The sequence below is a fragment of the Thermobia domestica genome, chromosome 5 (assembly GCF_964235325.1).
Source record: "Thermobia domestica chromosome 5, izTheDome1.hap1.1, whole genome shotgun sequence".
In the NCBI taxonomy this organism is placed as follows: domain Eukaryota; kingdom Metazoa; phylum Arthropoda; class Insecta; order Zygentoma; family Lepismatidae; genus Thermobia; species Thermobia domestica.
In genome coordinates, this window is record NC_137458.1 from 231664740 (window position 1) to 231678669 (window position 13930).

Sequence of the window (13930 nt, forward strand, 5' to 3'; positions counted from 1 at the left end):
TTTTGTTGGTACATAAGAAAATAGTCCACCTAAATTTTATTCATACTTCACTTCTTTTTCTTATTTTGTTAGGTACAAAACTAGATATTCTACTCAAATTTATTCCTTCACTTTTCCCGGTTGGTACATAAGGAAATAATCCAATCAAATGTTTCTGGTTCGTACAAAACTAAACACCCCATCCAAATTTGAGTTAGTTAGAAAATAGTCCTTTTTGCTACAAAATTGGAAAGCTCACTCAAGAGTACAAAATAGTATTGAACTTCTGAGCCGGTTAAATTTATCCGATTGTTTGTTTATTTAAAATACGCCGTTATTTCTCATTGGTGCAAAATTGAATAGGTCACTCAAATCCACCCCTTCGTTTGTTTAAATATTAGAACATGGTCTAGAAAAAATGGCATTTCTCATTGGTACAATATTCCTCCGTTTATTTAATTAGTCAAGAAGAGTTAAAATAGACCTTAGCACAAAAAAGGCACATAAACTCTGAGGTAGTTGAAATGGCATTTCTCGTTGATAGAAAATTGAGTAGGTTCCCTTTGTTTCTTTAAATTCTCAGCTGTTAAAATGGCATATCTTGCTTTCTTAGTCTATCCAAATTTTGAATAACCCAAACAGGTACAGAAATTCTAAGCTAGTTGCAAATGAGATTTCTCGTTGGTACAAAATTCAATAGGGCACTCAAATTTATTCCTCCTTCACATTTTCTCCTTGGTACAAAAATTTTCCGACGCTCAATCTACGAGTTATTCTGGGTTAAATATTTGACCTTTTTGGGGCATGTAGTTGCTGGTAACCAATTACTAAATGTGGAAACACCACCTCAATATGTCGCTTCGTTTACTAGTCTGATTTTTGACCTACGTGGTAAGTACCTTTAGGACATGTAGTAGCTGGTGGAAACGGCATCTCAATATGTGGCTCAGTTTTCGTGTTATTAGGTTTTAAGTATGTTGACCTATGACCTCGATGGTCATGATTTTGGAACTTGTAGTAGTTGATGACTAGTTACTAGATTTGGAAACAGCACCTCAATATGTGGATCCATTTAAGAGTTATTAGGTTTTAAGTATGTTGACCTTTGACCTCGATGGCCACTATTTTGGAACTTGTGGCACCTGATGACCTATTACTCAATGTGGAAACAGTATCTCAATATGTGCCTCCGTTTTCGTGTTATTAGGTTTTAAGTATGTTGACCTTTGACCTCGATGGTCATGATTTTGGAACTTGTAGTAGTTGATGACCAGTTACTAGATTTGGAAACAGCACCTCAATATGTGGATCCATTTAAGAGTTATTAGGTTTTAAGTATGTTGACCTTTGACCTCGATGGTCATGATTTTGGAACTTGTAGTAGTTGATGACCAGTTACTAGATTTGGAAACAGCACCTCAATATGTGGATCCATTTAAGAGTTATTAGGTTTTAAGTATGTTGACCTTTGACCTCGATGACCACTAATTTTCGGACATGTAGTACCTGATGTCCAATTACTAGATGTGGAAACACCACCTCAATACGTTGCCTCGTTTTCGAGTAATTGGGTTTTAAGTATGTTGACCTTTGACCTCGATGATCAATGTTTTGGATCTTGTAGTACCTGATGACCAATTACCAGACTTGGAAACACCATCTCAATATGTGGCCCCGTTTTCGTGTTATTAAGTTTTAAGTATGTTGACCTTTGACCTCGATTGTCATTATTATGGAACTTGTAGTACCTGATGACCAATTACTAAATGTGGAAACACGATCTCAATATGTGGCTCCGTTTTCGTGTTATTAGGTTTTAAGTATGTTGACCTTTGACATCGATGGTCATTATTTTGGAACTTGTGGTTGCTGGTGACCCGTTACTAAATGTGGAAACACGACCTCAATATGTGGATCCTTTTTTTGAGTTATTAGGTTTTAAGTGTCATACAAACGACGTCCGGTTAAAAAATAAGTATGATATTCGTACTCAGCATGTTCGAAAACCCCCATATGCTGAGTTTCATCCAAATCGGTTAAAATTATCATAGAAAGGACGTATCCCACATGAACCATAAGACCCAGGTAAAAATAAGTATGATATTCGTAATCAGCATGTTCGAAAACCCTCATATACTGAGTTTCATCCAAATCGGTTAAAATTGTCATAGAAAGGGCGTATGCCGCATAAACTATAAGACCCTGGTAGAAATAGGCGTGGTATTCTTTACCAGCATGGTCGAACCGGAAATGTAAATGTTTCTGCGCATGCGTGTTATTTGTACTAAATCGAATTTGACATACGCAACCAAGTGTGGGTGTATACTATGTTATTTAGGGAATGAAAAATAGGTCATAGTCTTTTATGACCTGCTTGTTGCACGTAGTCTGCTCTATTGAACCGAAACCAGCACTGCAACTGGAACAGTCTGTAGTCTAGTGTAATTTTTCTGCGCATGCGTGCAATGTGTAATTAATTGGAAATTTAATTTTACTGCGCATAAGCAATCAAGTGTGTGTGTGTGTGTGTGTGTGTGTGTGTGTGTGTGTGTGTGTGTGTGTGTGTTTTTATTCTCTGCTCTATTATGTTGCTATAAAGTGCTCGTAAAAGAGAACGGGGGTGTTATGTCTTATTTTATGTTTCTGCGCATAGCCGTAGTCTGCTCCTAAACTGGAACAATCTGCGGTCTGCTCGTAAAAGAGAACGGGGGTGTTATGTCTTATTTTATGTTTCTGCGCATATGCGCAGTAGGTCAAAAAATTGGTCTCAAAATGGAGGGCGAATTCTCCCCCATTATTCTCTGCTATGTTGAAAAAAAAGTGCTCATAAAAGGGAACGAGTGCACCCCTGCTATGTAATATGTGCTATGTTAAATAGGTGGATGAAGAATGTGATATCTGCTCTGCTATGTGTTCGTAAAGTGCTCATAAAAGGGGACGAATCTTATGTATTATTTGCTATGCTATGTGTTCGTATTCTCTACTGCAATGTGGCATGTGCGCGGTACGTGAGTCCAGTGGGTGGGGGGTCGGCGCCGACCAATCAGCGCGGTACTCCTAAAAGACCGTGCGCGTGGTCGGCCAATCAGCGTTAAGGGAGGCGAGGTCCGATGCCATCCAATCGGCGGAGGTCCTCCGCCAGCCAGTCAGCGCAGTAGATAGGAGGTCGTAAAAGAGCGTGACCAATCGCCGTTAAGGGGGCGGAGTCCCGCGCCAGCCAATCGGAGGTCGTAAAAGAGCATGACCAATCGGCGTCAAGGGGCGTGTCAGGGGGCGTGGCGGGGGGGCGTGGCCTACACCGACCAATCAGCGTCAAGGGGGCGTGGTCGGCCAATCAGCGTCAAGGGGGCGTGGCAGGGGGCGTGGCCTACATCGACCAATCAGCGTGAAGGGGCGTGGCCAGCCAATCAGCGTCGAGGGGCGTGGCCAAGGGGGCGGGGTCACGTGACCTGCGCCAGCCAATCAGCGTCCAGGGTTTGCGCATGCGCAGTAGGAAAAAAAACAGCACCAAGTGTCCCCACCCTACTAATGACTGATCATAAGTATTAAATATCTATAAGTGATACACCTTTTGTGTTCAGTGTTGTCATAACATATAATAACCGTGCACATGAACATTCACATAGCCACATAGAGTAAAGTGAAGTACTTGTGCTGGCTGTCATGTTCCTTCTTTTCTGACTATCGTACACCGGTATGATTTTCTATTTTGCTTGGGGAGGCAAGCTCCCCCAGCGACATGTGTGTTTCTTGTTTCTGATTCGTATATTAGTAAACAACTAATGAAAGTATATGTATTTCTAAAACTCAGGAGGGCACTTACCTACCTGTTCTCCCCAAATGATGCCATACCATCTTACGGTAAGGTACAACAGTGATGGACCTAGTATGGTATTGATATCAAATATCCGCGAAATGTCAGCAGCAGCGTTCCACTTGCAACCCTGTCTGTCAATTGTGTTCACTCACCATGTTATTCAACCACAACGGGACTGTTGAATGGTACGATCAAAATGACCAACTATCAAATTAAAGAACTATCGTATATTGTTTACGTGTATGTTGAAGCTGATGGATGTCAGCGAGCGGCAGCCAGATTATATCAAGAAACATACCCCACGGAAGAAATCTCTCATCATTCCATGTTTGCGCATATCTTCGAACGGCTAGGGCAAACTGGATCTGTGTTACAGCTGGTGTTTCTGCGGACTGTGAGACTGTTGGTTTGGAAGAGGTACTATTAGAAGCAGTAGCACAAGAACCGTCAGTAAGAACAATAGCTCTTGCAGAAGTGCAAGGAACAAATCAAGTCACTGTTTGGCAAATATTCCGAGAGCAGCAGTTAAGTGCGTATCATTTGCTGAAAGTACAGTTTCTGTCAGACAATGGTTACGGTTGATGAATGAACTTCTGTGAGTGGTTTCATCGAATATGTGAGCATAATCCTGTATTCCCAACATAGGTACTCGGTAGTGATGAAGTGTTCTTTACAATAGATATTGTGTTGAATAGCCAGAATATTCATGTATGGGACGAGGAAAATCCACACGTCAAAATTCATATTGGTCACCAGAATATATGGGCTAATAGTTTTGTACATTACTTCATTCGTTCACATCTTCTACCATTTCCATGGCCAGTTTTATCGTTATTTCTTGGAAAACGTTTTACCAGAACTTTTGAAGGAGATTCCACAAGAACTTTGCCAGCACATTTGTTCTAATTTGACGAAGCCCCATCTCATTTTTCACATGACGTGCGGGAATACCTGAATCATGTGTACACTAAGAGGACCTGCTAGTTTACAGAACCCAAACCCATTAAACTTTTTTCTATGGGGGCATATGAAAGCCCTGGTTTAAGAAACATCTGTACTGACTGAAGAAGAGCAAGAATTATCCCGCTAGCCATAGCATCAGAGAGGCACATCATATGTTAACACGTGTTGGGACTCAATGCGTCACCGTTGCAATGCTGTATTGACATCGGAAGACAGTATTTTGAGCATCTTCTCTAAGGTTTATATGAAGCTATTTCTCGCGTATGTAGTGGCCTCCTCATTTCATTGCTATTGTTATTTATTGTTTTATTTTTATACAATATAGCAAAGTGGACAAAACCCTCATCCGTCCTCTAGATGGACTTCCTGTTAACGCATTCCGTCAATATTTACGTTTTGAGTATTTTGGACAAACAGTTACGTCCGACCATATCCTTATGCGTTCTGCGAAATCGCTTGCTCACCCATCGCACATTGCTGAAATAACCAATTTAATAGCTTATGTATGACTTTATCTATGTATACGGTTATAGACTGCCAGATCCACGATTGCTCGCTTTCAAAATAAAACCTTTTTTTGTTTTTTTTTTCTTTCCTTTTAGTGCCTGTACTAGATACACATATCTTTCTTATTTAAATCAGCATGTAATAGTCCCATGGCCTTTCTCAGTACCGATACCACTACAAATATGGCCATGACTCACCGTTGGCTTTTTGAACCTCTTGTAATCCTTGAAGTCACATGCAGAACCCCTTGATTACAAGACAATGAGTGAAATTATTCATCCGTTCTGGCCAATGTGACTGAACTGTAAACAACGAGTTTTCAATTTACTTGAAATTTGTTTTCGCTGTCCATGTTATAATCTTATACGTGTTCATACATCAAATAGAGAAGATGGAGGTAAAGGAAGGGGGATTACTTTCAGTGTAAATTGAACTATTCTTTCCCAGACATGTCTATGTGCTATTCCACATCACTGTGTACGTGCTGGTTTAGATAGTCTCTGATCCGTTCAATGACAATCTCACCATTGTGACTGCCTGGAAATAGCATGTGTCCTATTTTATATTACTATCTACAAGGTAACCCACGCGGGCAAGGAACTTGTCATTTTGGTCATTGATATGTGCAGGTGATTTTCCAGTAGTGTCTGTTGGTTACCTCGCGATTCTCCTATTGTCTGACATATTCTCATTCCCTCAATTCTTCATGTTTCTTTAATCATCCCCTTCCTTTAGCCTAATACGCAAAACTGTGGAATGTTAATTTGTTTTAAACAAATCTCGGAGGATAACTTGATAAGATGCCAACTCTTCTTAATTTTCTTAACATGACTTCTCCCTCTATTTCTTATATAATCAGATTGTTCGTTTATAAGCATTACCAGCTATACGTTGTCAACGATATATTGTTCACTACGTGAGAGGAGGAAAAGGGGATACATTGTAATTCAGTGGTACTGTGTACCTGTATGGCAAGGAGTACCACTTAGACTCACGACCAAGTCAGTCTGTGATGAAGAGGAACATTGTATCAATTTTCCTTTTCTTTTCCTCTTTTTGCAGGCAATATTCCCATTTTCTCCCAAATTCTCATTAATCAATTCTTCCAAATTCATTACATATTATTAATGTCGGTTTCCTTTAGCACATAGGTCATGATTGTGGGACACGAACCTCCAGATGTAATGATTTTATTTAATTTCATTGTATCCAATATATTCAGTCCCTGTTGAAGCTATGCAATCATGCACAACACACAAAAGCTTATTTATAAAATAGAAAATATAATAAGCAATACTAGTAGGGGTAGATCTCTGAAAGAAAATGTTATGAAAGAGTATACAAAGTGCCCAAGTATTTACGAAAAAATGAAGAATGATTACAGATTCCTGCAAAAGTTATGGAGCATGCTAAATGGATTTTGTATTTAACAATACATGGGTTTTTGCAAGTTTTGGCCGTCCTTCTGTCGACTTTTCACCTCTTTCTTTTTATGTATTTTTTAAAGTTTAAGTTAGATATCCTAATCATTATCATTTCATTTACTATAGCCTCCTTTAGTCGAGAATGCTTGACATTAAGACATTAAATATTCATATAAAATAATAATAAATGTTGGGTAGGTTAGTATTAATATGTTTGCTCAGTTAGCTCTTCTTATTTTCACAGTCATACTAAAATTGGAAGAGAAATACCTCTCCACAAAGCTTAATGTGCAAACATAGTTTTATAAACTGATAGACTTGCAAACAAACCAATTTAATTCAATAAACTTTGAAAGAATGGTCAGATTTTTGGAAGCACGTGTTTTATTGAATAAGAATTGAGGCTTTCCTGGCGGCGAATATTATAGACATGTTCTCGGGATATCAGCTAGGTGAAGTCCGACGATAGAGCCGACGTTTCAAGAACTGACATCGTTTCGTCTTCAGGGAGATCATACTGAGACCCTTTCGAGTGTACTATATATAGGAGAGGTAAGGGGAAGGGGAGATTTTATTTTCAGACACTAAAATTATTTCAGAGAGCTCAAACCACTGGTATAGGATAATTAAAGAATCTCTTGTCATACAAGAACCCAACAATATCAACACGATTTCAACAAGGCCAAACATGGACACCACTCATAAAGAAAATATATATGAATAAGACCAATCATCGTCAAGCTTTAGACCATCCAATCAGAGACACGAATTCTTAAGCGCCCCCCCCCCTTACCTCTCCTATATAGAGTACACACGAACTGGTCTCGGTATAATCGCCCTGAAGACGAGAACGATGTCAGTTCTTGAAACGTCGGCTCTATCGTCGGACTTCCCCTGGCTGATACCCCGAGGACATAACTATAACGTGTTTTATTGTTTATAGAATTGTAGAATTGTTCTCAAGCTGGTAAACCTATAAAGGCTTAGCAACTCCTTGTGTATATACAAATTCATAGAGTTATCTTACGTCCCATTTAGACCGATATAGCCTCCATCAGTCATCATAAACTTTTTAACCTCGTAAACTATCCTCGTTCCAATATTCTTAATTATTATTTTTGACATTACATACTTTTGTATTAACACTAGAAATATAATCGTAATTTATAGTACTTTTTTACTGGTGTAAATATTGTTAAACGCTCCACTTTACGGCGTATACGAGTAGTTTATATATGATCTGTGGATCTAAGATGAGCTCTTAACCATCATTACTGAAACACTCGAAGGCAATGAAGTATAAATATGACTTTTATGCTGAGTACTTTCTTCTGAAGAAAAGAGCGAAAGTATGTAAACTTATCAAATATGTGTCTCGGTTTGAGAGACTTTCCTCCCATCAAAGTATCACAATTTAGAGTAGAATAAATATGGTCACCATAACTAACTACTCCGTATCTCTCATCTCCGAATGTTCATATTCTTTGCTTCTGCAATTACATCTAAAAGTCTTGCAATACTTCTTTCTTTTAATTTACGTATAAGTTCATTCAATTTAAATAACATTGTTAAGAGCTCTACATAATTTTTATTAGTATTCTTCTCATTATAGGGATTGCCTCGGAATTTACATCGAGATGCCAAAAGCTGTGGTAAGTAAGTGCCATACATTCTTTCATTCTTTAACTATCTGAGATAGTGTTGCAATTATATTGCAAATTTTCTTTGCAATTTTTTATTCACAAAATTAATTTTAATTTATTCATTAGCAATGTTCTAAATACAACCGGAAGACCATCTCACGCTGGGAAAAACAGCAATGGAAAATGGAAAGAAATTATAAGTGAAAGTCTGCCAGATCTTATATATTAAATGTGCCATACTTGTATTAATTTAATGGAGATGAACTTCTTTAAAATCTTACTAAGAAATACACTAGCCAATGTTCGATTTGGGAGATAGAAATTAGAGTTTTTGAGGAATGTATACAATTTGTAGTCCAGTTTGGGTTACAAAAGAGCTGTTGATGAAACATAGGGAGCGGAAGATGGTAAGCTAGAAAGTTGTAAAGCTAAATAACGAACTACAGAAAGAAATTTCCAAAATAAGGAAAGAATTTTGAAAACAAAAATTTAGAAGACGAAAATGAATGTGAAGTATGTAGAAATTTAGTTAAGTTACAAAAGTTAATATTCGTAAAAGAAAATGAAAAAGGAAGAAGCAACAGCGAAGTACTTACAATCGGATGTAGTGCAAATATCTAAATCATGAGTTGGAGAAAGCGACATTCGATATACGACATAACAATGTAGCTTGCTAATGTACCAATTATTTTAGTTCCTTATTAAAATGAGGGACAGGATATTCAAATGCTCCTATTCTGAAGTAAAATGTTCAGTAATACTTGTATTATGTGTTACTTCTACTAAAAAAAGTAGTAGTATTTTTTACGTTTACATTTTTAATATGGTATCATTTATAAAGTTACAAAAAGTGTACAATACAATAATTTAAAATCTTTTATAAAAATTAATTGAAAAAACTACAATAATTTCAATGTAAGCAAGGATTTATTTCAGAAGAAAGAGTGTGAATTAAATCTTTAGTATCTTTTATTCTCTTACTGCTTTTGTCAAAGTGCAAGTCCCACAGCTTTCACTTGTTTCCATAATACTTAACCTTGACTTATTTGAGTTTAGTTTACAACAAGCATGAATATTTGAATTCGTTTCAGTATGCTCTAATTTTGAAACTGACAATCACACATTCCTAACACATGTACTATTCACACATTATTTATATTGTTGCAAGACATTTAAAATATACAGTGTGGATAAAACACCTCTAACATTCTCTACGTCAGCCATATAGTTAAATACCGGTTCTAATTGTTCTTCCATGAACTTTCTTTGCAAACGACATTGTCGATCATTCTAAGGCATTAAGACCTGCACTCAGGGGGAAAAAATTGTAGGTGACCTACTTAAACAGGTAGGTTACATGCGTAATTCCTGTAGTGTTTGGACTTAACGTACAGCAGACGTATAACTGAACACCCATGTTTTATAATACTTTCCGTATAAGTGTTCCATCTGTACGTACTTTCCGTATGAAACAATATAGACGGTCAGAATCTCACATACAAATGGACGTATATAACATATAGCTGACAAGGGATATCACCCAAATTTCCGGCTCCGATTTCAATGATTTTTTTCTGATAGAGGGCATATATGCATTATTTGTGATGACAAAATTTTTTGCCAATTTGCATGTTTTCTATTTTTTAAAATAATTTTTAAGAGTTGTGATGTGGTTATTAGAAATTACTGCAGGAGTCCCTTACTACCCTTTGTAAACGGAGTGTTAATAAAAGAACAACTATATAGATACATATAATGATTAGGGGATGTCATACTGCAGGTATGACCTTGACGGCAGAAATCTTGAAATCCGACATTTTGAATTAAGGTCAAGTTTTTAAATGGGAATAGGGTAATATGATAGGGCAAGGATTTAATCAGGAAAAGAATGGTGAAGTTAGTTTTAAGATACGGACATTTGGGGAAAAGTTACAGACATACTAATTGTTTATACTTACTATGTGCGTAAGTCCCTTACCTCCATTTCTACCCCGAGTATTAACGATCATATGTGGATAAAAGCTTAGGTAATACATATGCCTAGAGGCAATTGGTATAGTAAGGGTAACCTTGACGACAGCCATCTTGAAATCCGCCATTTTGAATTAAAGTGAAGTTTTGAAAAATGAAAACCATAGCATGTGACACCTTATTTTAATAGCAAATTTTCCCAAAAAGCCAATGGTATGCTTATTTCTGTTCTATAGTTAACCAGTATGAATTTAGGGATGCTTCTAATGTGCACCAAACGTTCATTATTCGATCTTTCAAATTGGCAACACTCCTAATATTCACCGCATGTTTTAAGATTCCAACTGGCACTTCGCAATTATTACCATGGCTCATGTTTTCTAAATTTATTTTAGAGTTGCGATTTGTCAGTTCATGAATAGTGTTGGGATAAGGATCAAGCAATCTTTCTGAATTTTGAAGACTTTCAATGTAATTATTTATTTCCTGTACTTGCCCTTCAAAAACTCGTTTACTGACTTGTTTACTCGTATCATCACTCAATGAAACAATTCCAACTTTGCATTCAAGTAAACCGAAGACGTAGATTGTAATTGATAGTAGATGAGACGAGAAATCAAATGAAAATGCATTTCAAAAAGGAAAATGGAAATTAATTTCAAAAAGGAAAACGAAATATGATTGTTGTGTAAATCAATGGCTTTTGTTCCTTTTCATATTTATTTCTTTATTGTTGTTTATTTATTTATTTATTTATTTATTTTCTATAGCAATTTTTTAGCTAGTCAGACAAAAATCTCATTCGTTTTTTAGCGATTGTTGTCGAGGGTTCATATTTGTAAGACTTATAATCAGTTTCGATCGGGAACTCGATTAATTTACACCTCTTTATAAACAAGTTACCTGTTTTCATATTATGTTCATGGTACAAACAGCGTGTAGGGAATAGTCATATTGTGCCTGTTTGACATTTTCTATCATTCATGCTGCTCCTTAAAAATTGTACAAGCGCAACATGTAGGCTATATTTCCGGATAATTTTGTGTACATATAACCACAATTTGTTATAATTTCATTTGTATTTCTTTATGTCATATAGGTCCATGGGCTTCTCATGTGTTCTGGTTTGAAATAAATAATTACATTGCAAGTCTTCAAAATTCAGAAAGATTACCTGATGCTTATTTCAACACTATTCATGAACTGATCAAATCGCAACTCTTAAAAAGCGTAATAAATTTAGAAAACATGAGCCATGGCAACACTTGTTAAGTGCCAATTGGAATCTTACAACATGCGGTGAATATTAGAAGTGTTGCCAACTTGAAAGATCGAAAAATGGACGTTTGGTGCACATTGGAAGCAGTCCTAAATTAATACTGGTTAACTATAGAACAAAAATAAGCATACCATTGGCATTTTTGGGAAATTTACTATTGAAATGAGGTGTCACATGCTATGGTTTTCATTTCTCGAAACTTCATGTTAATTCAAATTGGCGGATTTCAAGATGGCTGCCGTCAAGTTCATACCTACCAAACGACATCCCCTAAGCATTATACGTATCTACATGGTTGTTCTTTTATTAACACTCCGTTTACAAAGGGTAGTAAGGGACTCCTGCAGTAATCTCAACCACATGACAACACTTAAAAATTATTAAAAAATAGAAAACATGCAGCATGGCAAAAATTCTTATCATCACAAATAATGCCTACACGCACAAATAATGCATAAAGATCATTGAAATCGGAGCTGGACACTTGGCTGATATCCCTTATGAGAAATGTAACATAAGTATGTGCATGTGATATACGGAAAACTATTAGATGTCAGACATCCTACAATGGCATGATGTAGCAACTAAGGGCAGTGCGTAAGTAGCATACGGATAACGTATGCTGTAGTAGATTCCTGTAGTAGACAAGAGGATTCCGCCTATTTGTACAATATACCGCTGTCCGGAGAACGGATTTTTCTGTGTGTCTGTCGCAGGTTTAAGCCTCGCTTAGGGGATGTGTTGTGTATTATTCTCTTAGCATTTATTTCATTACCATAAATTATTTACCTTAAAGGTCATAACCGATGGGAGTAGAACTCAAAAGCTTCTATATACAGGGTGTTCCGGAAATAAACCGACAAACTTTGCATGTGTTCAGATGTTAATGCGAGTTTACTTGTTACTTCAGTTGGAAACGCCTAATTACGGAGGGGTGGCGTATTTAAGGTAATTAGTGTAATTGATCGTAGGATAGTTAAATTAGGCACATCTCCGTAATTAGAAGTTTCTGACCGACGTCGCAAAAAATGCGTTCTTGAGTTAAGTTTCTGAACGTATATTTGAAGTTCGTGCGTTGTTTTTTTCATTGCAATCACTCATCAACCAGTTCCATTATTTACTTTAAATTTTCCCGATCTTTGTAATTAGGCGATTTCTTTTATTGTATTGAGGTCCTGAACACGTTTGAGAAGTTTATTGGTTTATTCCCATAACACCATATAAAAAAAAAAAGAAGAAATCTTGACCGATTGGCTCACCAACACCTAGGTCAAACTGAATAAACTAGAAATTTGAAATTTAAACGGAATATAAGATTTGTAATGTAAAGGAGCACTAAGGAAGAATTTTGGGAAATTCCATTTGGAAGGAGATGGGGGGGGGGGGAGAATGGAGGTCCCAATTATTATACCGTAATAAAATGTTCATATCTCAGAATCCCTTAACGTTAGGGTCATGAAATTTAGTATTCGAACTTTTCATTTAAAATAATTAAAAACATGCTTAAACATTTTGAGATATTTGAGCTAGAATGAAAGAAAGAAAAAAGTGATCTGGCTTATCGTGAGTCGATGCGAGACGTTTAATTTTAATCCGAAACTGAGTCCATATGAACCCTATGTAAAATTTTAGATGGAAGAAGGCAAATAGTAAATAAATAAATGAATTGTTTGTGCTTGGAAACACGGAAGTCCGTAGTGACGAGCGGATGGAGAGTACGTCTGATTATGTAATACACTAACTGTGAAATCCTTCATTTGTCTACTTTATAGTTAAAAACAAAGAAATTGTCGCTTAAGTTTGGAAGTATGTACTTCTCTCTTCCTTCCTTGACCGGGGTGAAGAGTAGTCGTTAAACATGTATTCAAAATAAACTTTACGAGATTTCACATCTGATTTCTCATAAAGATTATCATTGAAAGACATGGTCGGTTATTAGTGGTTTAGTTGTAAGAAGTTTCTCTGTATATGAAATTAGAGGAAGACATATTTTTTTCATGTTACATGCAGAGAACTGGAAAAAACGCCAAGTTAAGTTGAGGAACAGTTTAGATGTAAGAATAAGCGGGTAGAAAGCAGTTATTATTAACTTCAAAAACATAGTAACTTCTTCTCAATCGAGACAATTCTTTATTTTCTGTGTGAAACTTCGAACATGGGCAGTAGTAGAAGCATTGAGTATTTCCACGATAAATATTAAATAATATTTCAATGAAATATATTATATATATATATATATCATATTGTTTATTTATAATGGTGTTACTGATGTATTGTTACTAGTTATTCGGGTTATGTCCTAAGCAATGATTAATTCAGGGGTGTCCAAAAGAAATTTACCCCTCCC

The 13930-nt window shown here is 36.5% G+C and overlaps 1 protein-coding gene across 5 annotated transcripts in view; it reads left to right on the plus strand.

The window, feature by feature from the left end:
* LOC145686443 (coagulation factor IX-like) overlaps window positions 1-13930 on the plus strand; it is a 237622-nt gene that overhangs the window by 83238 nt on the left and 140454 nt on the right. For 3 of the 5 annotated variants that reach the window (XM_081759747.1, XM_081759748.1, XM_081759751.1), the window contains exon 2: window positions 8303-8342. In XM_081759747.1, the coding sequence (XP_081615873.1) occupies window positions 8303-8342 (40 nt within the window). Of the gene's footprint in view, window positions 1-8302; window positions 8347-13930 lie in introns of all 5 variants that reach the window. The other 2 variants (XM_081759749.1, XM_081759750.1) reach the window with 1 other exon arrangement.